Source organism: Empidonax traillii, unplaced genomic scaffold, assembly GCF_003031625.1.
Source record: "Empidonax traillii isolate 1590-97213 ecotype Southwest subspecies unplaced genomic scaffold, ASM303162v1 scaffold1452:size106483, whole genome shotgun sequence".
Taxonomy (NCBI): Eukaryota; Metazoa; Chordata; class Aves; order Passeriformes; family Tyrannidae; genus Empidonax; species Empidonax traillii.
Genome location: NW_020956645.1, coordinates 74,709 through 99,300, shown reverse-complemented (window position 1 = coordinate 99,300; position 24,592 = coordinate 74,709). Strand labels below are relative to the sequence as shown.

The following is a 24,592-nucleotide window of genomic DNA, read 5'->3' as shown; positions in this document are numbered from 1 at the left end:
TTTTGTATTTTGTGTGTATTTTCCAGGATCTTAGTGAATTTGGGATAGCACCGAAAGATATTACAACCACAGATGATTTTGCATCCAAAACTAAAGACAGAATAAAAGAGAAAGCCAGACAGATTGCAGGAGTAGTTGCTGCCATTCCAGGAACCACCGCATTCGATGATTTAATAGGACCCTCTAAGTAAGTGAATTTACATAAAGATTGGCCAAACAGTTCCTTTCACTTGGAAGTGTCGTGTTGATTAGAAAAGTAACTTTTGACCACAGCAATCTGCAAAAGAGACTGGAAGATCTGCAGTGTTGCACTTGCTAAGTGACCTCCACCTGGATTTCTGTTTTGAGTGTGCAGACCTGTACCAGGTAAACATTTACAACTGGCATGCAGTGTGTGTGCAAATGTTGATACATTCGTATTGGATTTTAGCTGAGGCATAAAGACAGAAGTTCAAATGTTATGTATGTACGTGGTTGATCAATAAATAGTAAAAGTGTTGTTTGGAGTAATTCTGGGGTTTGTTTCCTTTTGTTTTCTTCTTAGAATAACAGTTGGGGTTGAACTGTTACGAAAAATGGGCTGGAAAGAAGGACAAGGAATTGGACCACGAGTCAAAAGAAAGCCATGCAGGCAGAAACCTGGTAAGTTCAGGCAAGTTCCTGAGCTCCTTAGTAGGAAGTTAACTTTCTAATCTGTCTGAATGTTAACTTTAAAACCTCCTTTTATTAATTTAATATGATGCTCTGATGTCTCTTACAGATCCTACAGTGAAGATATATGGTTGTGCCTTACCACCTGGATTGTCTGAGGGTTCTGAGGTATTGAACAGGCAAAAGTTGTTTATAGACTTATGTAAGAATGTGTGTTAACACAATAAAAAACTCCTAAAACTTCTGTAACGTCTTTAAATAGTATTTTAAAATGTGCTTTCAAGTCTTCTTAAAGGCATTCATACTTAATATGCTTAATGTGAAGAAAGGTTTTAGTGTAACTAAATTTCCTCTTAAGCAGTTCATATCTAATTTAGGAACTGCAGACTTTCCTAGGCTTGTGTAAACTGAATGGTGGAAAAGCTCAACACGCAGCACTTCTAATCATATTTGCTCCTGGAAACTTTTACTTTGTCCAAGGAGGAAGAGGATGAATACCAGCCAGAGAATGTGACCTTTGCCCCAAAAGATGTAATGCCTGTAGATTTGACTCCAAAAGAGAATGTCCATGGCCTTGGCTACAAGGGTTTGGATCCCTCGCAAGCTTTGTTTGGAGTGTCTGGCAGAGAACACCTGAATCTTTTCACAGCTGGTTCTGAAGAGACAAGCAACTTGCTTGGGGATCTGAGACATAGTAAAGGAAGAAAACTGGGTATTACAGGTCAGGTAAGGACAATTGTTAATGCATTTTATTATTACTGCAGTAAAATATAAATAAGTTTTGGCGGGTTTTAAGTGAAAAGCTCCTTGTCGTTGTAGGGTTATTGTAAGAAATCTTAAGTGTGCTTTGACAGCAAGATTTCTTTAAAACTTGTTTTGAAGGTGTGGAAAAATCCTTAGAACTTTCAAATACCTTCACTTATCAATATTGTTAAAGACAACTATGAAAAATACCTGACTGAGTAGCTGCATGGAGAAAAGTCTGGTATTACTTGGCTTAGAGAAAGTTAACATTCAGTATGTTTTTAGTTTACATTTTTTGGTCTGTTTTACTTTCAGTAATCTCTTAGCTAGAGAGGTTTTGTGTTGCTCCATGCTATTTGTAGTTCTTATCTAGAGGCATGGTGAGTTTACATTCCTGGGAATTCTCCTTGCTTTATTTCCACGACAGCTGACAATTTTTTTTTTTTGCTTCTGAGAACTTACCTTGTCTTAGTCAGATTGTAAATGTTATTTTGTGGAATTAGTCTTCTGTCCTCATCCTGTACAGATCAAACTTGCTTGCCAGGGGAATGGAATGTGTTTACTTTTGTGTTCAGTGAGGTGGGGTTTTTTTTCCACCTCACTTCTTGGGGTGAAGCTCTACATTCTTCCCAGTGTGTAAATATATATATATATATGTATATGTATTCACATCTTATACAGGTGAATAGATATACATGTAGATGTGATCTGTTACGTGACTTCAAAGTATTTTTACACTTCTGAGCTTTCATTTGTATTTAAATATATTTTAGGCTTTTGGTGTGGGAGCTTTGGAGGAAGAAGACGATGATATTTATGCAACTGATACACTCTCAAAATATGATACAGTTCTGAAAGATGAGGAACCTGGGGATGGCTTGTATGGCTGGACAGCACCAAAGCAATATAAATCCAAAAAAAGTAAGAACTGTGGGTCTGTCTAAACACCTGGTGTAATTTGGGGAATAAAATAGCATCATGTAGTCTCTATTTGCCAGATATTTTAGTTTTCAGCCTTGATATCTGAAGCTTCAACTAGTCTTCCTTCCATATTATTTTTTTTTGCCTAACATACATGTTTTAAATATTGACCAACTCTGTGGTCACTTTGTAGGGCCTGAGAGAGAATTTAAATATATAGGCAAAATCTTGGATGGCTTTTCCTTGGCATCCAAATCATCAATTCCAATCAAGGTAAGCAGATAATGATATTTTTTGTATTAATGACATCCAGAAGTTGTCATGTGAGCTGTGTGGATTTTACTGCTGCTCTGTGTTTTCTCTGTTCTTAGAAATGAGTGTTCTGGTCAGCAGCAAAGATTGATGAGTGAGCAAAATTATAGCACTGGGGGCTGTTCAACAGAAACCTAAAATTTGTCAGACTCCTTAAGGAATTCAAACTCTGCCTGTGACATTGGCTCTGAACAAATGTCTCCCATACTGTGTACTGTTATTTGCCGTGAAGTTGGAGGAATGGTTTAATCTGACTTGAAAATAAAAAACTTGCATCTTTTGCTCCTAGATCTTTCAGAGATAACATTCAGTTCTCTGTAAAAATCAGGCCTCATGGTCTGTCCACTTTGCTTTTTTGGTGACAGGTTTATTTGTTAGTCCTGTTCTCAGGTTTGCATCGTTTATGCCATAAATATTTGCATAAATTAGGATAACAGAACTGCATGACATGGTCCTCTTTCTAAGGAAGAATGTTGGTGTGGTGTATAAAATTGCACTGTGTAGGGAGCACAGGGATAACCTCTGAAGTTACAACCTGAATGAGGAATATGGGGAAAAGCATTTTAAAAGACATCAAAATACACTAAGCACACAAGTACTCAGTAGTACAATTAATTGATTAAATCATGTGACTTTAATTTTTAAAAAAAAAAACTAAAAAGTAATACTAAGAGCATTTTCTCAATCAAAAGCAGTGCAGATTAAGACTCCTGTTTTTTATTGCTTGTTGTGCTTGTTCTCCTATTTTTCATAGTCATTACATACTGTCAGTATTTGTTCCCAGAGTTTGTATTACAGTGCCACTTCCTGACTGGACCTAAAAGAACTTGTAGTTCTTTTGTAGAAAGCTTGTAGTATGTAAACTGAGGAATTTTTAGGATGCAAGTTGAGGAATTTTTAGGTTGGGCTGCCTTTTTCTGAAACACTTTGCAAGTGTTCCTTACAAAGTCGTCTCTCTCTGAGTGGATTTTTTTTGTTCTGTGGCCCCAAAGATTTACCCACCACCTCCCCTGCCCCGAAATTACAGACCAGTTCATTACTTCCGACCTGTGATAGCAGCTGGGCAAGAAAACCCCCGTTTGCAGCAGGCACTGGAGGAATCCACTGGGAAGCTGGGCAGTGATCCAGCACAGCAGAGCAGGCACGCTTTGGATGCAGCTCAGAGGAGGGAACTGCTGGGAGAGACTGGGCTAAAAGGTACCCCCTTTGCTTGGCTTTGTCTGACAGGAAAAACTGGCCTTGAACATTTATTTTCTGATACAAACATAACCAAATCTGGTTCCCGTAGCTGGAATACCATTCCAGTGCTCTGTTTCATCACAGCACTGGCATTGTTGGCATAACTGGCTGTATTTTCATTTACTTAAATATTTGGACTGTGTTTTGTTGTGCTTGGTTGGGTTTTCCCGTGGCCTCTTGTGAATGTAGGAGGCTCTGAGGATTTTTTCCTGTAAAATGAGGTTTCACTGAAATACATTCAAATGTGTATTGTGCCTCACATTTGTATCTACAGTAGTGAGCTTTATAAAGTTATATTGAAATATGTGGTAAATAGCATAAAAGATATAACAATGGCCAAATTTTTATCTGTCATCTCAGCAATTTTATTTTTTATTTCTGCTTAAGAGCATTTTCTCTGAATGTATACCCATAGTGATAGGGCTTTTTCCTCCACTAAAGTGGAAGAAATAATTCTAGGAATTTTTAATTTTTATTTATCTTTTACTACTTTTTTCTGCTTTAGGTCCAGCTCCTTCTGTTTTGGAATATCTGTCTGAGAAGGACAGAGAAAGACTCAGAGAAGTGAAACAAGCATCGGAACAACAAATGAAAGCAAAATCAGTGGCTCAGCAGCCCCAAAACAGATTCCAGCCAGCCCCCCCAGAGGATGCTGCTCCCAAATGGCAAATGCTGCTGGCGGGGCAGTTGGCAAATGCTGGTTCCAGTGACTTCAAACCATTTGCAAGAAATCCAGAAAAACAAAAAAGATACGAAAATTTTGTGAAAAGTCTTAAACAAGGAGAAAAAGGTAAAATATTTCTTAATTAATTATTTTCTTTGGGTTTTTTTTCCCCCCTTCCTTTTTTTGTTCCAATGCATAATATGTCCACTGTGAGTTCTCTTCCTGAATTCCATAGCATTTCTCCCTCTATTTCTTTTCAGGACCAACGTTTAAAAAAATTTTTATTGATATTTTGTCCTTTTGATCTCAGGAAAACGGCTCTAATTTAATTGTCAGCAAGTCTTGATTTTAGGCATTACATTTCCTACTTTTTTGCTGCAGCAGAAGTTAAGTTCTGCTTAATTTCCTGGATTTCCCCTGTTTCATTTGCCAAGACAGACTTCAGCTTTGGTCAGTAGAATAAGCATTTTCATCTAGTTTGTTCCTCTTTGAGGAGTAGAACTCTTTCTGTCTCCTTCCATTTTGTTTAGATTTTTGCTGTTAAATGGTACTGTGGTGCATCTTAAATTAAACCAGGGGCTTACAGTGCCTTGTGGTGAGTTTTTCTGTAAGGCATAGAAAGCTGAAGTGGATCTAGGGAGTTCCTCAACAGCCTGGGAATCTAGATTGCCTTAAAATTAAAAAAAAAAAAAAATCAAAACAAAAAGGAGTTGGGTTTGATTGGGTTTTTTTTAAATAGTCCTTTTCATTCAAACAAAAAATCATTTCCTGGTTAGTAGCCTCCTCTGGTTACCACAGTGGGACAGATTACTTGAACTTTGAACCCCAAGTTCCTCTGTTCAGGACTGGGGTTTTCCCTGTGTAAAATTGAGTACCCTCAATTATGACTCTGTTATGGCTGTAAATGCCTCCCTAGTCATAATGATCAAAATGCAGGAATATCTAAATACCTGGAATGATTAAAGTTCTGTTTTCCTGTAAGAGTGGTTGTGTAGCTGGTGTTATTCCCTCTTCCTTCTGGGAGAAAAAGTGAACCTGTTGCTGTAAACAGGTTCAGAACTGTTTATATCAAAACCTGTGTCCAAACTCTGTGTTTATCAGTGGGCACTTTATATTCCAGGAAGCCCCTTAAATTCTCAAAACTTAGCCAGGCTTAGTCCTTGTTTAACTCTGTCCTGTGGTTTAGTTATTTGATAAATCTTTGCGTTATACTTTTGTTTTTAAACAACATTAAGTATTCTGCACATTCCTTAGAGGGCAGTGATTAAGGAGTCAGGTTTACAAGCAGAATTATTCAAAATATCTATTTTGCATTTGGCAAATGCTATCTTGAAAATCCATTTATCAAGGATTAGCACAGTTGAGATTAATACTGTCCTTAAGCTAAATACTCATTTAATACTTGCAAGGATGTTTTTTTTATGATGTGATTGTTTCAGAGGTGTTGGAGCTCAGTAACTGTGACCCTGCTGAGCATTTCTCTCCTGCTCTCACAGCAGATGCCCTGGAGCGTTTTTTAGACCCCACCATGACGGAGTGGGAGCGGGGCAGGGAGCAGGAGGAGTTTGTCCGTGCTGCCATGTTCTACAGGTCCTCCAGCTCCACGCTCTCCTCCAGGTTCACTCGGGCCAAGTACGAGGATGACGTTGACAAAGTCGAAGTTCCTCGAGACCAAGAGGTACCTGCTGTTCTCTTGGATACCCTGGAGCTGCAGTTGCTGCCTCAACCCTCAATTCCTCCTTCTGTAAAACCCTTTTGTGGATTTGTCACTGTTTTGTTGCCCTTCTGTTGAAACGGTTTTTCATGTTCAAACATTCCAGCATCAAAAGATGCTGCCCATCTTTTGAAAACGCTCAGTGTGCATGCAGAAAAGTGATTTGTTGAACAGCCCTTAAATATTATGTTTGTCTTGTTTCAACTCTTTATTAATAGTTCAGTAAGTTGTGCCTCATTTAGCAGCTGTAAATGTTTGACTTTTTCAGAATGATATCGATGATAAGGAAACTGCTGTGAAGATGAAGATGTTTGGCAAACTCACAAGAGACAAGTTTGAGTGGCACCCTGACAAGCTGCTGTGTAAAAGATTTAATGTTCGTGATCCTTATCCTGAGTAAGATAATTGAGATTTATATTTTTATATTGGAAAATTCTGTTTCTCATTTGCTGGTGGAAAATCTGCCTTGATGTTTCCTTCTTGTGTCATAATGTGATGCAGAACTGCTAATATTTTTATTTGCATCACGAAACAGGGGGACCTCTGACAAAACAGCATGCATTTGAAGGACTACTGTAGATCTTTCAGCTTGCTGTAGATAGTTTGAGGCCTTTGCTGTGTTGAAAACAATAATCAAACATTTTTATTTCCCTCTAGTTCTTCCATAGCTGGTTTACCAAAAGTGAAAAGAGACAAGTATTCTGTGTTTAATTTTTTAACTGTCCCTGAGCCCTCCACGTCTGCAACTCCAACAACAAACAAACCAACCCAAGAGAGTAACAGCCACAACAGTAAGTTTGTTGTTACTTTAATAATTTAGCTATAAACTAGATAATAGTACAGAAAGAGCAGCTTTTTTAGTTTAGAAAAAAAAACAAACCCTTTTTAATTAAAAACCCTAAATAAAGAAATTGAAAAAAGTTTCAGTAACATAAAAACCAAAGTTAGTGATATAGTGCTAATTTCTTTTACCTAGAAGATCTTTATAGGTCAAATATTCATTAGAAAGATTTAAAACAATGTCAAACTGAAGAAGCAGAGTAATTTAAAATCAAACAGGCTGTGAAATGCAGGATAATTTGGCATGCAACTGATCTGAATGTTTTGGATGTTTTTAGAACCAAAGAAACCTTCAAGGTGGGATGTGTCAGATAAAGAGAAGGAGAAGAAAGATTCTATCAGTGAATTCATTAGTCTTGCTAGATCAAAAGCTGATGTTCAGCAGCAGCCACCAGTGCCAGCACCAGAAAAATGTGCAAGTGGGCCAAGTGAAACTCTTCCCACTGAGGTGAGTTTACAAGGTTTGAACCTTGACAACCCAGAAAGAAGATTGGATAATACATGAATTGATTTCCTACAGATCACTTTGCTCAAGAGCCAACTCAGGAGCAGGGGCATGAGATTGTACCTGGAAGGATTTTGAGGTTATAACTCTGAGATGTAAAATGTTTGCAGCTTGCAAGGACAGCAGATTTGACTGTACTTGAAGTAGCAGCTTCAGAGGAGAAGAAGTGTATCTCAGCAGACTGGGAACTAAATTCAGTCACCCACTCTGCTCACAGACAGGATAGAGGAGGGTGCATATTCTGGGGAGAAAGATGATGTTTTCCTTTTGCTTAAATTTATTATTATATAACTGAAGTTTGAAATAATGAATTAGATCCCCAAATATTACAAATTCTGTTTTCAACTGTGTAGCACAAAGTGCACTCCCACATCCAGGACACTGGCTTAGTTTCACAGCCTTTCCCATCTGCACTATTTTGGTTCCTAAGGTCGTGCATTTCACAGCTATTGTGATGTCTGTAAATACCTGTAAATGCCTGCCAGCATGTTTGAAGGGATTGTTAGTTCCTTTAGTGTTTAACTGCAGGTTGTTGTGGTGCTGTTCAGCAGGGAGCTAATGAAGGAAAGGATCAGGAGGAAGAAAGCAAACGACCACCCATGGACTTATTTAAGGCCATCTTTGTGAGTTCCTCAGATGAAAAATCATCTTCCTCTGAAGAAGAGAGTGATGAGGAAGAGCAACCAGCTACTTCAGTAACAGAGTCAGAAACCACCCAGCAAGTTGATAAACAAACTGACAGTTCTTCCTCTGGTGTACAAGGTAGTACCTAATGGATGTTCATTTTTATGCAACATAAAATGAATACCTTGTAAAAGGTTGATTTATTTATGACTCCCATACTCTAGGACTGCACTGCTGTGCAGATCATCTGGAATTGGTGGGGCTGGGCATGTAGAAAATACAAATAATGCAGCACAGAATAAGGCCTTGCATGTTATCCTGTTATTTGTGCTGCCGTTTGTCTTGTGTAGGTTTTACAAGCAAAGTGCCCTATGGAGTATGCTTGTTGAACAGTGAGAGGGAGGAAAACATCTAATGCTAGAGCACACTGAAAATGGAAATACTCGGTTCATTTCCTGTCACAGTTGGTTCTATTAACATTTAACTTTTAGCCTTTATTAATTTATGCACCTTGTGGAGTTTTTTATTAGTTCTGAGTAGCGGAAAAATATTTCTGTGTTACAAAATAGAAGCAAACAAATGCACTGGTATTAATTAATAATCGTGTAGTGTAACAGGCAAATTTTGATTTAAAGGGAAAAAAACCCCTCACAATATGTTGACATGTTTCAGAATTCCAGTAATCCAATTGGCCAGAGCATCCTTCAGTACTTCCTGGAAAAGATGTTGTTTTCTATTCCTTTCAAATACAGAATTTTTTGGTTTTTTTTCACAGAAAGTGTGGCTGCTGCAGCTGGTCCTGGCACTTCTTCATTGTCTACTTCAAAGCAGGAGCTGGATGCAGCAGAGGAATTTGGACCAAAGTTGCCTCCAGCTTTTTCTTCTGGTAGGTTCTGTAAGCTTCTAGAAGTGTAAATTCTGCACATTTAATGACATAATTTAAACACCAAGGCATTTAATTACAACAGGGATGTTGCAGTTAGGATTTTTAGACATTTCATTTCCATTTTAAAGCTTAGGAGTTTTGTTTGTTTGTTTTAACAATCCCATTAGGTTAAAAGTAATACAGAATGTAATAATCAAATTACTTTTTTTTGTCCTTTTTTTCTTTTTTTTTTACTGTTTATGTATTTGCTTTGTGCTTTAGGTGCTGCTTGGCAAACAGTGGTGCCAGCAAGCTCTCCTGGGCCCAGTAGGAAAGAAAAGCACAGGAAAACAAGAGAGAAACACAAGGCAAAGAAAGATCATAAACGCAAAAAAGAAAAGGTATTTCACCTAAATAAACTGACCTGCCAGTCCACATTTTTTATTCTTTGTGCCAGGTTGCAGGAAATATATAATACTGGGACTAGAATTTAAGCACCAGAATTCCTGGGATGTTTTGGAACCAGTTGAGTGCTTAAATGAAATGCAAGGGCTTGGTTTATATTTTCTTTAGCTCAGTCTCAGTAGTGGAAAAGAGTCATTGGTCATTGCTCTGTTTCAGTCAAGCTTGGGGACTTCACTGAAATCAGCTTTTTTCTGTTGTCGACATCCAGAAAAAGTGATCCTTGTGTAAGTCCTTCACAAGGAAATAAGGGATTATTTCTCTTCTTTTTACAGAAGAAGAAACATAAGAAGCAGAAAAACAAAGGAAAACACAAGAATAAAAAATCAGAAAGAGACAGCAGCTCAGACAGTACCGAGAGCAGTGACAGCAGTGATATGGATACCACAGTCTTGACACCCAAAGAGCTTCTAAGAAGGTAAACAGAAAGGTCACTTAAACACTTGCAAAGTTTGCAATGAGTAACTAAAACATCAGTTCATGAGTTGTTAAATACTGCTCACTTCAGTGGGGAAACATTACAGATGTTGGACATCCTAATCCAGAGGGTAATTCATTCTAGGATAGAAACCTCTTAAGGTAAATGGCACTAAATAGAGAGACCTGTTGGTTAGTGGATGTTATCATTGAAGATGGCTGATATTTTTGGAAGGTATTTTGGACTGGAATTACAAATTGAAAAAGTGCAGGTGGGGATGTTGCATGTTACTGTTCAGAGTGACCTTTCTCTTTTTCTTTCTCCCTTTTAGATTAAAACAACTTCAGTATTGAAGAAGCCTCGGTACTGTGGGACTTGATCTCAAATGTTTGATCTCCTCCATGATGGCAGATCAGTGGTGTATAATGTGAAGCACTAGAGATACAGTATTCATATTGAATTTCTTTGAGAGTAAATGTGCTTATGTTTATTTTGTGATGTTTCATGTGTTCAAAATGTCTGGATTATAGAGCATTGAAAAGACCCCTTTCTGGGCAGCATAATCTGAAATACCGCAGGCTCTGTTTTAATTCATTAAACAAAGCATTTTAATAAACTTTAGTGTTGTTAAATGAGTTTTGTATGGTAATAATCTTGTATGTCTAGGACCTCTAAAGTGCTGAAGAGTAAGTTTTTGTCTGAATAAGTTAAAAACCAAGGCAATGTAAAAATTGTATTGGGTACAAGTATTTTTAATGAAGCTAAAGCAGAATTTCAAGTTGCAGTTTTGCAGTCTCAGGCTGTGTTTGGGGTTATTTTTACCTGTCCAAATTGTATATAGCATTTATTACAGCAGCTATAAACCACTGAACTCTCATGGAATAGGCTAAGTTGGAATGGATTCATCAGGATCATCGATGGCCCTGTGCAGGACATTTGCATCATTTTGACACAAATTATTAAGGCTAATGAGCTACAAGATTAATACTGTGATTAAAATCTGCCTTATTTTATGTAGTACAAAGAAAACTATTTATGCCTTTTCAAAATATCTTTGACAAAATGTGTAACAGTCTTGTCAAGTCCTTAGATGGACCAGGATCAAGGAAACAAGTGTTTAAAAGACTTAAGAGAGACTTGAGAGGAAGAAGAATTGAGAAAACAAACCAAACCAAACCTCCAGAAAAACAAAAATACAATCCGTATCCATCAACATCTTTTTTTTCCTCGACCAGATTTGGTAAATCTGCTCCAAGGTAATCCCAAGGAAAGAAAGTGAGCTTTGCTCAGGCAAGTGGAACTTAAGGTATATTCTCTTCTGGTTCCTGCTTTCCTACTCCCCCTCATGGACTAAACTGGCAAAAATAATCTCAAGGAAAACTATTGCTAAACGTTGCTCTGTTCCTTTCCAGATTGCATGTACAATTCTGAGAGGACACAGTGCTACTGTTGAGCTCCTGCCATTCTTGCTTTGAGGACACAAAAATACTTTCATGCTCTTATGCAGTGAAACTCTGCAAGTGTTATGAACACAACAACAGATTAAAGAGAAAATCTTAAAGCTGAAATCAAACAAGGAGTGTTACACGGGCATGAAGATTGACTGAATCATCAGAGAGCCTCCTGGAGATTTTTGCTGAAGTTTAAAAACAGCAGCTGTAAATGTTTTTGCAGTCGCAGATAAATAGAACACTTTCATGCTCCCGACACGTTCCTTGACATTAAAGAGTGACTCTTGTAAGCACGTGTAGCATGCAGTGAATCAGAGCTCCAGTTCATTAATATTTTAAATCTGAAGGTTGATACACAAAGCTTGCTCTTTTTTTCCTGGAAGTTCCCGTTTCTGACTTGTTTATGTGTGGGATTCTTCGTGGAGAAAGATAAATCAGGGATCAGACAGTTGTTCCCAGCACCACCGTGGTGTTTTCATACTTGTCACTGCCTTTTTCCTTCAATCTCAACTGAGCCTCTTTTCTTGCTCTGCAAAGTTTTGTGTAGTTTGCTGGAATTTCCTTAAAATTCCAGCCATTCTGGGCAAAGCAATGGCTAGATCTGAATGGGGGAAGTGTCGAGATTCCAGGTGATCAAATCTAAATTAAATCTGTAAGAAGGCTTGGAGTGATACAGTTATGTGTTATGCAAGCAAATGACAGTGTATCTGTGCTAGGTAGATTGCAGGTGTTGAGCTCTGATGTACATTAAGCAGTCATGACTTCATCTAAGAATTAATTGGTAATGAGTCACAGTAGTGCCTTAATGTCATAAAAATTCAAACAATTTATAAAGTACCTAAAATGTTGGTTTCTTGCTGTGCAGTAGATTTCTACCACAACCCCAACCTTTTCCAGGCATAATGAAAAAGCCCCAAATGTGCAAGAAGTCCAGGCAATGCTCAGGTTATCCAAGAGCTGTGGATTTCCAGCTCAAAGAAACCAGGAAGTCCAGAATGAAAAAAGTCCCAGCTTTCAATAGCGAGTTCCGAAGTAAACAGACATGTGGCAGTCTTAAGCAAATATTGTAGATAGGAGATATAAAAGTAACTCTCTCAGTGTGTTAGTCATGACATTTACAGTTTAATAACTGTCACTTTGACAGTGCCAAACTTTTTTTGCCTCAAAGGCAGCTGAAGTGATCGTTTTGGATTTTCAGTGAAGCTTTCAATCCTGTCTCTCCCAGGATCCTTCTGGACAAACTGTCCATCCCACAGCTGGATAAACACACCCTGTGAGGGGTGAGCAACTGGCTCAGGGGTGGGCACAGAGGGTGACAGTGACTGGGTGACATCAGACTGTGATTTGTCACCAGGGGGGTTCCACAGGGCCAGGGAGGGGATTGTCCCGCTCTGCTCTGCCCTGGGGCGGCCTCACCTCAACATTGGGGCACTTTGGGGGGACACAATGGAAGGAGAGATTGAGCCACTGGAGAGTGTCCAAAGGAGGGACACGGAGATGGGGAAGGGCCTGGATTTGGAGCCGTGTGAGGACACTGAGGGCACTTGGGGTGTTCAGCTGGAGCAGAGGAGACTGAGGGGAGACCTCCCTGCAGTTACTGTAAGTAAACTATAATCAAAACCTGAAAATAGGAAGATAATCCATTAATTTTTTTTGAAGTACAGTAAATCCATGAGTGTTCATTTCGCTGGAAAGGCTATTGTCTTGCCTGAAGTGTCTAATTTCTGTTTAAGGAATGTTTGTAGTCTTTATCTGAGAAAGATTTATTCAACACTTGTTGAGCAATACTTATTTTTCAGAATCTATCTAAAAGTGTTTGCCTGATTATTGGAGACTTTCTGATCACAAGAATTATGAAAGATGTATTAAGACATTAATTTCCTCCCCTGCAGAAACAGCTGAAGTCATTTTAAAATTCAGGAGAGCGCGGTGGACTTGATCTTGGGTGGCTGGGCCAGCCCTGAGAATTTCACTTTGGGGTTCTCTTTTTTCCCCTTTGAAAGAGCAGATATCAAACAGCTGAGTGCACTGAGAACACATTTGAAGTTCCTCTCGACAACAAACAGCATCTCTGTGGACTGGGAGTCCACGAATCTTTGGGAAAACAAAGATTAATAGCACAGGCAGCAGACAAAGGCTGGGTAAGTCTAGAAGGGCAGTTCTGACTGCAAGATTTTTTGACTCATAAAATATAGAACAAGAACCCACAGTAGCTTTGATCTGGGTTGGGTTTTTTTTTTCTTTTATCTTAGAAACATTCCTAATGATTCTGGTGTCAGTTAGTACACTGGCACACACACAGAAAATAAGTGAAAAAGTGAAAAATAAATTTACTTTCAAGTTTTGTCTGTTATTAGGAGCTGCCAAGTGAGCAGGAGAGCTCCTTGCAGTGGAAGTCCTGGTGAGGAAGCAGCTCTAGATCTGAGACTTGATGCTGAGAAGGGCAGTAGTGGTCAGAAGTACAAGATTTTATTCTCATATTGAAGACACATGAAAGAACACATAATAAAGGGAGTTTAGGCTTTCAGGCAGATTCTGAAACCTCTTGGTACTTACACAGACAAAAGCTGAGTGAAATAATTGGGTTAATCGTGGAAATAGAAGATGGTTTACCTGGCGGAAGGTAGGATGAGTGATCCTGTGATACTTTGAAATGTGAGTTACTGTGCTGAATTAAACTGGAATCTTTCTGGCATCTGAAATGCATGTTGGAATACTCTGATAGGTTATAGCCTCTTTTTGGGCAAAGGACCTTTTAAATTCTGCTTCTGAGTTACACAGGGCTGGAAGTCTCTCTTTGTCATGTGTTCTGAAGGAGATAAATAAATACATGTCATTTGTATAAAAGAATAATATTGAATTAGCCAAAGTTCAGGGGTTGGCTTGGCAGTGAGATTTAGACCTTCAGGGAAGTTCTTTTCTGTCTATAATGTTTCTCAGTATTCTGTGACCTTTCCACTGGGCCTGTCTCATCAAATAAAGAAGAAATGCATCTTGATCCAGTGTCAATCTGTGGACATAATAATTAAAATAACTGCAGCATATATTAACATTTGGTTAAGTAGGTCATGCAGTGCCTCCAGGGATACTATTTCTTCCATATTTTGTCACTAAGTCATAGATTAAATCAATTCTTATCAGACTGTGGTCTTAACTGATGAGTTTTTTGATCACTGAGTAGTACACATGCCACACTGCCTGTGACAACTGTGTTTATTTTGAACAGCAATTAAAGGTAAAATACCTTTGTGAACAGCCCTGGACACCACTTTCCAATCCAAAATGCTGCCAGTTCATAAACTTTGTGTGGTATTTTGTTTGAAGTGTTTCTGTTTAGGAGCAGAGAGTTTGTTGGTTACAGAATTTACACAAATATGGAGAATAAAGAGTTTTTAGTAATACAGCTGTATTTTTAGTTGTTAGAATGTTAGACTGCCATCAAATTTCTCAGATGGAATATATAAAAGTGACAGTTTAAGAACTTCCTAAAAATAAGAAGCCAAAAATGGTACTAAAATGTTTCTCACATCTAGTGAGTTTCAATGTAAATATTACTTTAGATATTTGGGAATATTTTAATAAAACCAAGTGAGGGAAAAATTTTTGATCCCCATTCAGTGGAAACCTGCCAGTTGTAGTAAACTTTATTGAACAGCTTTGATGTCTAATGGAGCTTTGTGTTTGTGGTAGAGGGTTACCCAGCAGCATAACCACTGAAAACCAAAAAGAACCCACTGACAAGAACACTTTCATTAAAGAAAAGACATCATAATGGCTTTAGATTTATCCTAATGTTAGGAGTAATTAAATGTATTGTAATGATGTAATTGACTGCTTGCACTGCAGGTCGTGTACGTGACATTTTCATTATTACTTTCTCACTGAAATATAAATAATCCCCTTTCCAGCTGAGCTGTGAGCTAATTTTTGCTGTAGCCCTTCAGAATCTGTTCTGAATTGATGGATGTGAGAATGTCAGATCGTTGTCAGGATTAAACGTTGTGGTTTATTTTTTAAATACCTCCTTTTAAGTGACAACATCGATTTGCTGTTTTCAGTAATGTAATTTTTAGAGTGGTAACATCAACATGTGGTAGCACTGTCAAGACTCGGGGTATGGGAACAGGAAAAATACTTCTGATATCCTTTTGACTGCAGCTGGTAGGAGGTACAGCTGCAAAGCTCTTATTTATTGCTTTGTTATCAATAAACAAAAAAAACACAACGTTCTTTGTTGGCACAATAAAATATAGTTAGTGTAAATAGGCTTGCTTTTGGTCCCAGTTTTGGTGCTGCTAATTATTTGATCTCAGGTAAGTCTGAACGTATCTCCCTCTTTTTTGGATATAAATGGGTATGATAACAACAACCAGTGTCAGAAGAGACATTTAAGATTGATCAAATTAACATTATAAGATTTGAACAGGGTGGCCTTGTCCAGCTCTAAGTTTATTACTAATGCAAAAATAGAAAAATTGTATATAAAGACATCCATCAGCTTTTATCAAAACAAAGAACTAAGACTTTGATTTGGGTAATTAGTGCTCAGAGTGATGGGGATGTGGCCCAAGCACTTTTCCAGGTGGACAGTTCTGTAAATGAGGCAGCTCTTCCATGTCTAGTTATCCCTTTTTAGAGCTGGGCTTCCTTTTCCTTCCATATTCACAGTAATAGTACCCAGAAGCTGAGGTGGTAATAGCTGGATTGAAATAAAGTCCAATTCTCATTAATGTTTTCTGAGCCATTGTGATTTTATTTTTTGAAAATAACTCCTGTGGTATTATGACACCTTTAATTAATTTCTTATTTTAGTGGAAATAATCTGACAGACTTGAGCTAAAGAGAAGGATTAACATAATTTGTAAAGTTATGTATTTTGCAAATATCAATTTCAGAGAATTCAAGCGCTGTCAAGAGCTCAGATTTGTAGCCTCGGGTCTTTCCTATCTTGGGAAAATAGAGGTTTAATTGTCGAGGAAACGGTGCAGTGTGAGCATTCACTGTCCCTGCCAGTCCCACCCCCAGACTGTGCCCCTTCCAGCTCTGGTGACCGGCGTGTCCCGCCTGGCTCCCCGCACACCCCACCCACGGTCACGCCGGGTTCCCTCTCCCGTCCCACCCGCAGCGCTCTCAGACGTCTCGTTCTGTAAAGCCCTATTGACACAAAACATCTCCAGGCGGTGCCCTCGAGGAGGGACCCAAACAAACCACCCTGGGCTTTTCTATCCCGTGAGTCTCGGCCCTTGTGCCGAGCTCCGAGTCCCTCCCCCGGCTGTGCCACCGCTCTTCGTGCCCTGTGTCATCCAAAGGTTCCCGGCCCCTTGTCCTTTTGGGTCCCACCCACAGCTCAGCCTGCGTCTCAATCTCCATCTCGCACCAGATGTGGAACTCAGCGTTATTTGACCTTTTTTTTAAAATTTTTTTCAGATGCCAATCAAGGCTTGGTTAAACACTCACGGACATTCCACTCTGGAAGAGCTGAGAAAAGACCACTTTCCTTCAAAACCTTGGGCTTAAAAACAGCTTCCAAATGCCGTTACGTGTAAAATCTCATCTTTGTATAGGAGGCTGTGCCTTCCAAACATTACCTTAAATGTAAGCTGACCTACCCTGCAGAATCTAACACTGCTGCTCCAAATGTCCCAGCTCACAGCAATCCCTGTGGCTAACTTGGGTTCCCATTAGAAAAAGCGGCATCTGTTTAAATGTTGATGTCTCTGTAACTATGGAGAATTCCAGTTTAGTATCTGTGCTTTGGGATAATTATATTCTGGGCTCCTAACTAAATTTAAAAGCGTGTTTTAAAGATTCTGCTACAAACCCCATGTCTTATGTATGCGTGTTTGACTACTCTGTGCTGGAAAAAATAGATGTTCATCTTGTCATTGTATTTCTGAGGTGTGGCATCTGCCTATCAAAATGACACTGTGCCTTCCTGAACTGCAGGAATTTTATCTGTTAACACCATTCACGTTTGGGCAGCCTCCCAGCTGGAGTAAATAATTAATGTTGTATTTTAACTTGTTTCTATTCTTAAGCCAACTGAATGCTGTTAAGCTCGAGCCAGCTGTGCTGCTGTTGTCAGAATGAGGGTATCCAACACAGCTGCTTGGCCTGGCCAGCTTCCAGAACGGGGTTCTTCCCCTAAAAATGGGGGGGAGCCACTCTCTGTTCCCACAGCTCTTCCCTCCATTCTCACACAATCAACAGCCTCAAAATTAATTTTTTTTAAGGTACTGAGCCAACTCTCTCTTAACATTTCCTCATTAAATTGTTAAAAAAGTAGAAAATACCTATACTTAAAGAGCTTAAAGCCAGAGAAGCTGTGAGGCTCTCGTTGTGCCTGCTGTTTACCAGGGATAGGAAGAGCTGATGCTTTCAGGGAAACATGAACTTCCCAGCAGCATTTTAACCTGAGTGGACAAGAAGCAGTCAGGTAAGAATTTTCTAACTGCTTTTCACCATGGATGTACGGTACAAATAGTTGTTTTTGTTATCCTGAAAATAATAAAGCCTTTTTTCCTGGTGATACAGTTAAAATTTGCTTTAGTGGGGCTCAGTGACAGATGCTGTGATTAGGAAAAACAAGAAATGGAGAGAAACTGTTTATGAGAACATGTGGGACAGGACAAGGGGGAATGCCTTTGAAATGAAAGAAAGTAGGTTTAGATTAGATATTAGGAACAAAAATTGTTCCCTGTGAGGGTGGGGAGGCCCTGGCACAGGTTGCCCAGAGAAGCTGTGGCTGCCCCTGGATCCCTGGAAGTGTCCAAGGCCAGGCTGGACGGGGCTTGGAACAACCTGGGCTGGTGGAAGGTGTCCCTGCCCATGGCAGGGGGTGGAATTAGATGGTCTTTAAGGTGCCTTCCAACCCATTCTGTGATTCTGTGAAGGTAACCATGAATTCCTGATGTGGTTTCAGGATCTAACTTCTAAAGAGAAGTGAAAATAGTTTGAGTTTTCAGTTTTTTTACTTTTTTTAATGAAATTGAACAGTGGTCAAGTTGCAATCAGTATTTACCTCAAGGAATTACAGAAAACTTTTAAAAAGAATTTTCTAAGTAAGTTCCTTTTTATGTTAAAATGTGTGGGCAGTTTCAGATTGCTACAGATTGTTTCCAAAGACATGGTGTGTAATTATGAGAGAGTTTTAGCTCTCATACTGGCAGTGCTCATCTGAGAGAAGATTCCATCCTTATGGAAATAATGTCAATCCCTCTTTTGGTAATATGCAATATGGCATCTTTTTCTGGGGATTCTACTTTGAGACTGTAGATTATTGAAAAGGTGGATCACATTCCTTCAGTGGCAGAAACCAGAAAAGCAAGAGGCTCAAAAATTCTTCACTTCTATCCCTTTGTTGTTTAAGCACGTCACACTTTATGCAGAAAGGGAATTTCAGTGTTAAAGGAAAGCTGGCAGATTTCTAGTCTGAAAAAACAGGTTGGTTGCATTTTTCTCTCTGCAGAGATTGTCAAATACTTTTTTGGGAGAGGAATGTAGTAGTAACAATCCTTTTTAAATAGTGCTTTTTGGCAAGAACATCAGTTTTCATATACAGGTGCATTTTTGTTTTTAGAAATATTTTATTTCTCTACACCTGATGCTCCTGCAGAGCAATAGGCCACTTCTACAAGAGCATTACTAAATCAAGGCAGGTAATAGTCATGTGCTCCTGGACATAAATCAGCTTATAAGAATTCTGAGGAGTTTTTTGAAGCTGATTTCTAAAACATGAATTCTAAAGAAGTGTCAGGAAGGAAAGAACATCAAGCTTAATGCTATTGAAACATGCTTTTTATTACAGTGCCTCAATTTGTTTGGGTAGGGGATTTGCAAGATCTTTTGTCTATTTTCCTCCTTGTCAGTAACCATTAAGTGAAACTGCATGAAAAATAACTTCTTTTTCTCATATTTCTATCATATTTTTTATCAGGCTTTCTTGTTGAATAGCAGGTATTGAAAAGCAGTGAGCAGCTTTTTAAGCTTTTAAATAAGTCTTATAAATCAGTGAAAATGTGTACATTCCTAAAAGTATCAATAAATAGAAACTTTGAGAATACATTTAATATTGGTACAGGAATTGTTTGGGTGCATTTTGACAATACTTACAGTATAGTAATTAGAAAAATGTCTATTTTTTTTTTTTTTTGTAAACAGTTTCATGAATAGTTAACTAGGAATCAAATTATGTTGACTGTGATAGAAGTGGTTTAGTATTTAATCTAATATTATTGTTATGTATCTGTTTTTGTGTAGGGTTGGTTTGTTTGTTTGTCTGGTTGGTTTTTTTGTGTGGGTTTTCTTTTTCTATGCATCTGCTTTAGTCAGATAATGGTCAGGTAAAAAGAAGTAAACGTGAAAAGTCCCAAAGTACCAAGACAAAACAGCTAAAAACCAGATACCCATCAAGCCCCCCAAAAAGTAAAGTCTGATACTGTATTGATTAAAAAAAATAAAATCAGAATTCACATAAAATATAGTTTTATTCAGGAAAAAGACTGAACCATTTAGCACAGAAATGAATTTAGGGCAGCAGGATCTGTGTCAAGTTCACCACAACAGACTCAGGGATCTCAAAAGTCAGGTGATTTGTGTGAGCGTGTAAAGCTGTGCCTGCAGGAGTGAAATCATGTCCATCTGGTACAAATTATTGACTTACATGCCATCCTTTGTTACATTTACACCAGAATGTAAGAAACATGTCTTATGGCTGCAATAAAGTGACTCTGAAAGAGTATCCAACTGTGCCTTCTGTCATCTGCCTTCTCCAGTGAGAAAAAATTTGCCATTGCCACCTTCTGTTTCTCCTGATTTTTGAATTAATCTGGTAGTCTTGAGACTGTACAGCTGTGTATATAATAGACATATAAAGTTAAGACTTAGCCCTAACCTTGCTCTACCCACAACATTCTGTATGAAGAACAATAAACCACACTGCACTAATCCATTTAATAGCTGCATGGAAGTATCAGGTGAAGAATAAAATCCCCAGGAGTAGGAACATGAGTTGTGTTGCACAATGCTTAGAGAATGAAACTGCTTGCTTGTCCTTTAGGAAACTTTAAACAATTTTAAATGAATACACCATTTCAATCTTGCCAAAGAAAATACATTTCTATGCAAATTATTGGCAGGTTTCCTTTGCTTCTTTGGATGACCCAGTCTTCTTTACAAGGACAAACAGGAATCTTTGTTGTCAGTGGACACCAGGAAGAGTTCTTTGACTAAAACCATGAATAAGACCGTGAACTTTTGTCCAGCTTGTTGTCATACCCCTTACAAAAATTTGGAAAAGGAGCTTTCAGGCACTGAGAGTAAGTTCTTGTCTGGTATGATGCAGCACAGACGAATTCTGTGCAATAAAGGTTCCCTCCAACCAGGACTGTGGGCAGAAGTCCTTTATTAGGAGCAGCCCTGGGAGGATTATATCTATTCAGCATACGTGAGAATGCCAATTAATAAAAGATTTAGCGTTTCAAAGTGTTTGGAAGCCTTATTCCTAAAAATAGTGGTTTCAACCTTTCCAGCATTTCCTTCTGAAAGGAACTTAAACTGGAGAAAATATTTGGGACTGGGCATGTGACAGCCTGGAATGCAGTTAAGCTGTGGAATACAAAGAGATCTTAGTAGGTAGGTTCCACCCCCCCCCCTTGTTTAAATTATGTGAAGATTAAATGAAAATTATTACTAGGGCATACTATTTTTGTACAGATTTATGGCTTTGAATAAGTATTAGGTGGTAAATTCTGTTATTTTCCAGCAATGTTTCCCCTCTTTACTCCTTAATTGATTTCTTTTTTTTTTTTTTTAACAGAGGCTAAAAGAAAATGCTATGTCTATGCTCCTCATGTTTTGTTTTTGTTTTGTTTTGTTTTTTAAAAACAGATCACATAAAGTATGCATATTTTATAGATGAATTAATTTGGCTTTCATGTCGTTAGTAATACAGAAATAACTTCTGTAGTTTAGAAAAGATTAGTCCAAGAATAATTAATCTTATATTGGAATTGAAAGTGTTCTTTCTTTCTTTCTCCTCTCATCTAGAAAAATCAAAGCTCCAATGTTTCCCACTGAAAGAGGAAAAAAGAAAGCAGTAGCTTTTTAGAGGCCTGGTTCGTTTGGCATCAGTGGTGTGAGCAGGTTGGAAGTTTTCTTTAGAATGAATACTTCATGTCCCAAATCAAGGAAAACAAGGGAAAGTGAATTCTTACATTCTGGTTTTAATAAAAACAGCAAGTTTTACTTATTGCTGGTTTCTGTCTGCTGCCATCACCTGTGTAGTGTCCGAGTGCCATGTGAGCCCAGCTCGTTTCCAGCCCTGCACTGCCCTCACCTGCAGCAGTAGATTCACATCTGTGTGCAGGGGAGGTTTGGGGGAGAATGTGGTAATTATGGACAATTAATGAGCAGGAGATTTATCTGCCTATTTTTCCTGGCTTTTGTGCCACTGTAGTTTGAGTAATTTTCCCAGTCCCTATTCTTAGGTACCTGATGAGAAAGCTGTAAGGCTGTTTTGGACTAAGCCAAGGGTGGCTACACTCCTCTGGGAATTATTTGGAGAGTAACACTTGTAATTTGGCTGTAAATACGCCTTGGATGCCTGTTAGATTGCCACAGCAATTTCTATGCTTTGCAGGTTCTGATTATACTCCAGCTGAGTAGTTACAGAATCACAGAATGGCCTGGGCTGGAAGGCACCTTAAAGACCATTTAATTCCAACCCCTGCCATGGGCAGGGACACCTTCCACTAGCCCAGGTTGCTGAGAGATCCATCCAGTCTGGCCTTGGACACTTCCAGGGATGGGGCAGCCACAGCTTCTCTGGGCAACCTGTGCCAGGGCCTCCCCACCCTCAGAGTAAAGAATTTCTCCTAATATCTAGTCTAAACCTACTGTTTTTCACTTTGAAGGCATTCCTCCTTGTACTATCACTTGTAAATACTCTCAGTTTTTATTGTAGGCTCCCTTCAGGGACTGGAAGGCCACAGGTCTGTTCCTGGCGGGATCCATCCTGATGCCCTTGGGTTATGGGCTGGCTCTGATGTTGGGGCTTAGAAATGTAACAAGAGCTGATACTATTTACAACATAGAAACTGCAGATAGCTAAGCGAAGTGATTTAAAGATAAAACAACGAGGAGGGGAACTGAGGCAGAGAACCAGGAAACACCCAGTTACTTATTAACCAGGTCCATTGTGCTGAAGGAGTGCACAAGGCGTTACTTAGAACTTGGGGGGGCCTTCAGACAGAAAGACCTCTGGTGAAGACCCTCAGAGACCTTATAAGGACCTGCATACACGTTGGGAAATGTTATGAATATGTAACAGCAACGCGGGGAACGAAAAATGAATAATCGTGTGATGCTGACATACGAGCTGTAGCGAAAAATACCTCGGCGTGCAGCTGGGTGAAATGACAGCCAGTGCACCAGGTGCCGATTAAAGAGTGCCTGCTTTCTAAACCTCACAGGTTGAGTCTCAGGGGTTTGAGAGCCGGTTTCGGGCACGGCTCGTGTCCGGTGCCCACCTGGCATCGCCGACACTGCTCAGTGCGGGGTGTTCCCCTTCCCCTGCAGACACTGCTGGGCTCCTGGAGGGGGCTCGCCGGGAGCAGCATCGCTTGCGTGGGGTGGGAACCATTCCTGCCGCTTTTCCCGGTTATTCAGCTCGTGTGAGCACGCGTTTGTCCCGACCCTTCTGCCAGATGTGTGTGTGTGTGTGTGTGTGCGGTCCCAGGGCACGCAGCAGGGCGGTGCGGGTGAGCGCTGCGGTTCCACCCCCGCCTCCGAAAGGCTGACGTTTACGCGTCTTTTCCGCGCGGTCTTCTCGTGTTTTGTGTCATGGCAAAGGCGGTCAGTCTGTCGGTCGGTCTGTCGGTCGGTCCGTCCGCTGCCGTTCCCCCCTCCCCGCCCCACCGAGCGGTGTTGGGGCCGCGGCGCCGCCTCCTTCACCGCCCGGCGCCGTGGCTTAGTTGGTTAAAGCGCCTGTCTAGTAAACAGGAGATCCTGGGTTCGAATCCCAGCGGTGCCTGAGCTGCAGGGGCAGCTTTTTTTTTTTTTCTTATCCCTGGAATTGTTTTCCCCGCACGGGACGGGGCCGATCCGCGGGGTCAGAGCGGTGATGAACCGCTGGAATCACGCCAGACTGACGGAACCAAACTAAAGTTTAATTGCCGGTAGCGAGTACGTCGTTTAGACATTCGCCTTTGAAAATTTGTGGTAAAGTCAGCGGTATCAGTTCTCGAGCAGTAGCTGTTTGGGTTCTCTCTGTGGATGTCACATGTAGGTAATTTAACCGTGATTTTCATGAACAGTTCCTAAAGTTCACCGTGTTCTCTCAATTATTACTCATATTTCCTTTAGTTTTCTAGTTTGTGTGGGCAAGGAGGAAATACATGAGACACGAATTCCCAAAGAATTCAGGAGGCTCTGGATTGTTGTTCATGCATAGTCTGCAACCAAATCCCCACGTCAGTCATACAGTGCGGTCTCAAGCTCAGCAAAAAGAGTTTCAGCTTAGAAAAACAGTTTTTATCATTGAACATGTTGCATTTATTTATTCAGTGGTTGTTTATATGATATGTACCTCTGACTCGTTCTTTCATGGTCTAAGCACAAAACATGGAAAATACCTGACCAAGTTCTCTTGGCTTGTGGCTCCAGTTCTGCCCAGAACCTCCTTTCTGGTTTTTGTGTGACATTCTCACTTGTTATGAGTTGAAAGTGAAGTCTTGTCCTGAATTAGTTCAATAAAACACTTTTCACCTGGAATAGAAAAGATCATGGTGCTGGGCTTTTATGAAAGCCTTAAAAATTAACTTGGGATGAATAAATAAAGTATCTTTTACGTGTGTAATTGGAAGAGAGATTTGTGTTCTATCAGCTTTTCATGCTTTATCCTAATAATGGTGAATTTACTGCAGTGAGAAAGAGAGAAACAAGGAATCTGCCTGTATATTAAAATGTTTCCTCTTGTTGGCTAATAACACCTGCATCACTGGAAAAATATTAATTTTTTCATTAGGAGACTAAACTGTTGAAATAACACTGTTTTATAGAACCCTGATTGAGCCAAGTGACTTTTAAAGTCCAGAAATTAAATTTTAAGAGGTGTCAGCTTAGATTTTAGCTTTATTCTCAGCTGCTGCTGCTGCTGCTAAAGGTTTTCTCTTTTGGTGTCTA

The 24,592-nt window shown here is 39.5% G+C and overlaps 1 protein-coding gene and 1 non-coding gene across 2 annotated transcripts in view; both read left to right on the top strand.

The window, feature by feature from the left end:
- LOC114070157 (G patch domain-containing protein 1-like) overlaps positions 1-10,591 on the top strand; it is a 13,419-nt gene extending 2,828 nt beyond the window's left edge. Inside the window, exons 4-20 of the mRNA XM_027907406.1 lie at positions 27-187; positions 545-642; positions 761-819; positions 1,132-1,377; positions 2,169-2,316; positions 2,510-2,589; positions 3,621-3,825; positions 4,373-4,657; positions 6,031-6,209; positions 6,514-6,641; positions 6,903-7,036; positions 7,364-7,533; positions 8,139-8,352; positions 8,990-9,101; positions 9,366-9,480; positions 9,817-9,959; positions 10,291-10,591. Of these exons, the coding sequence (XP_027763207.1) occupies positions 27-187; positions 545-642; positions 761-819; positions 1,132-1,377; positions 2,169-2,316; positions 2,510-2,589; positions 3,621-3,825; positions 4,373-4,657; positions 6,031-6,209; positions 6,514-6,641; positions 6,903-7,036; positions 7,364-7,533; positions 8,139-8,352; positions 8,990-9,101; positions 9,366-9,480; positions 9,817-9,959; positions 10,291-10,312 (2,499 nt within the window). The 3' untranslated portion in view covers positions 10,313-10,591. The remainder of the gene's footprint in view (positions 1-26; positions 188-544; positions 643-760; positions 820-1,131; positions 1,378-2,168; positions 2,317-2,509; positions 2,590-3,620; positions 3,826-4,372; positions 4,658-6,030; positions 6,210-6,513; positions 6,642-6,902; positions 7,037-7,363; positions 7,534-8,138; positions 8,353-8,989; positions 9,102-9,365; positions 9,481-9,816; positions 9,960-10,290) is intronic.
- Positions 10,592-23,367: 12,776 nt separating this feature from the next.
- Positions 23,368-23,441, top strand: TRNAT-AGU. Its single transcript has one exon. It is a non-coding gene; the product is annotated as a tRNA-Thr (tRNA).
- The last annotated feature ends 1,151 nt before the right edge of the window (positions 23,442-24,592 follow it).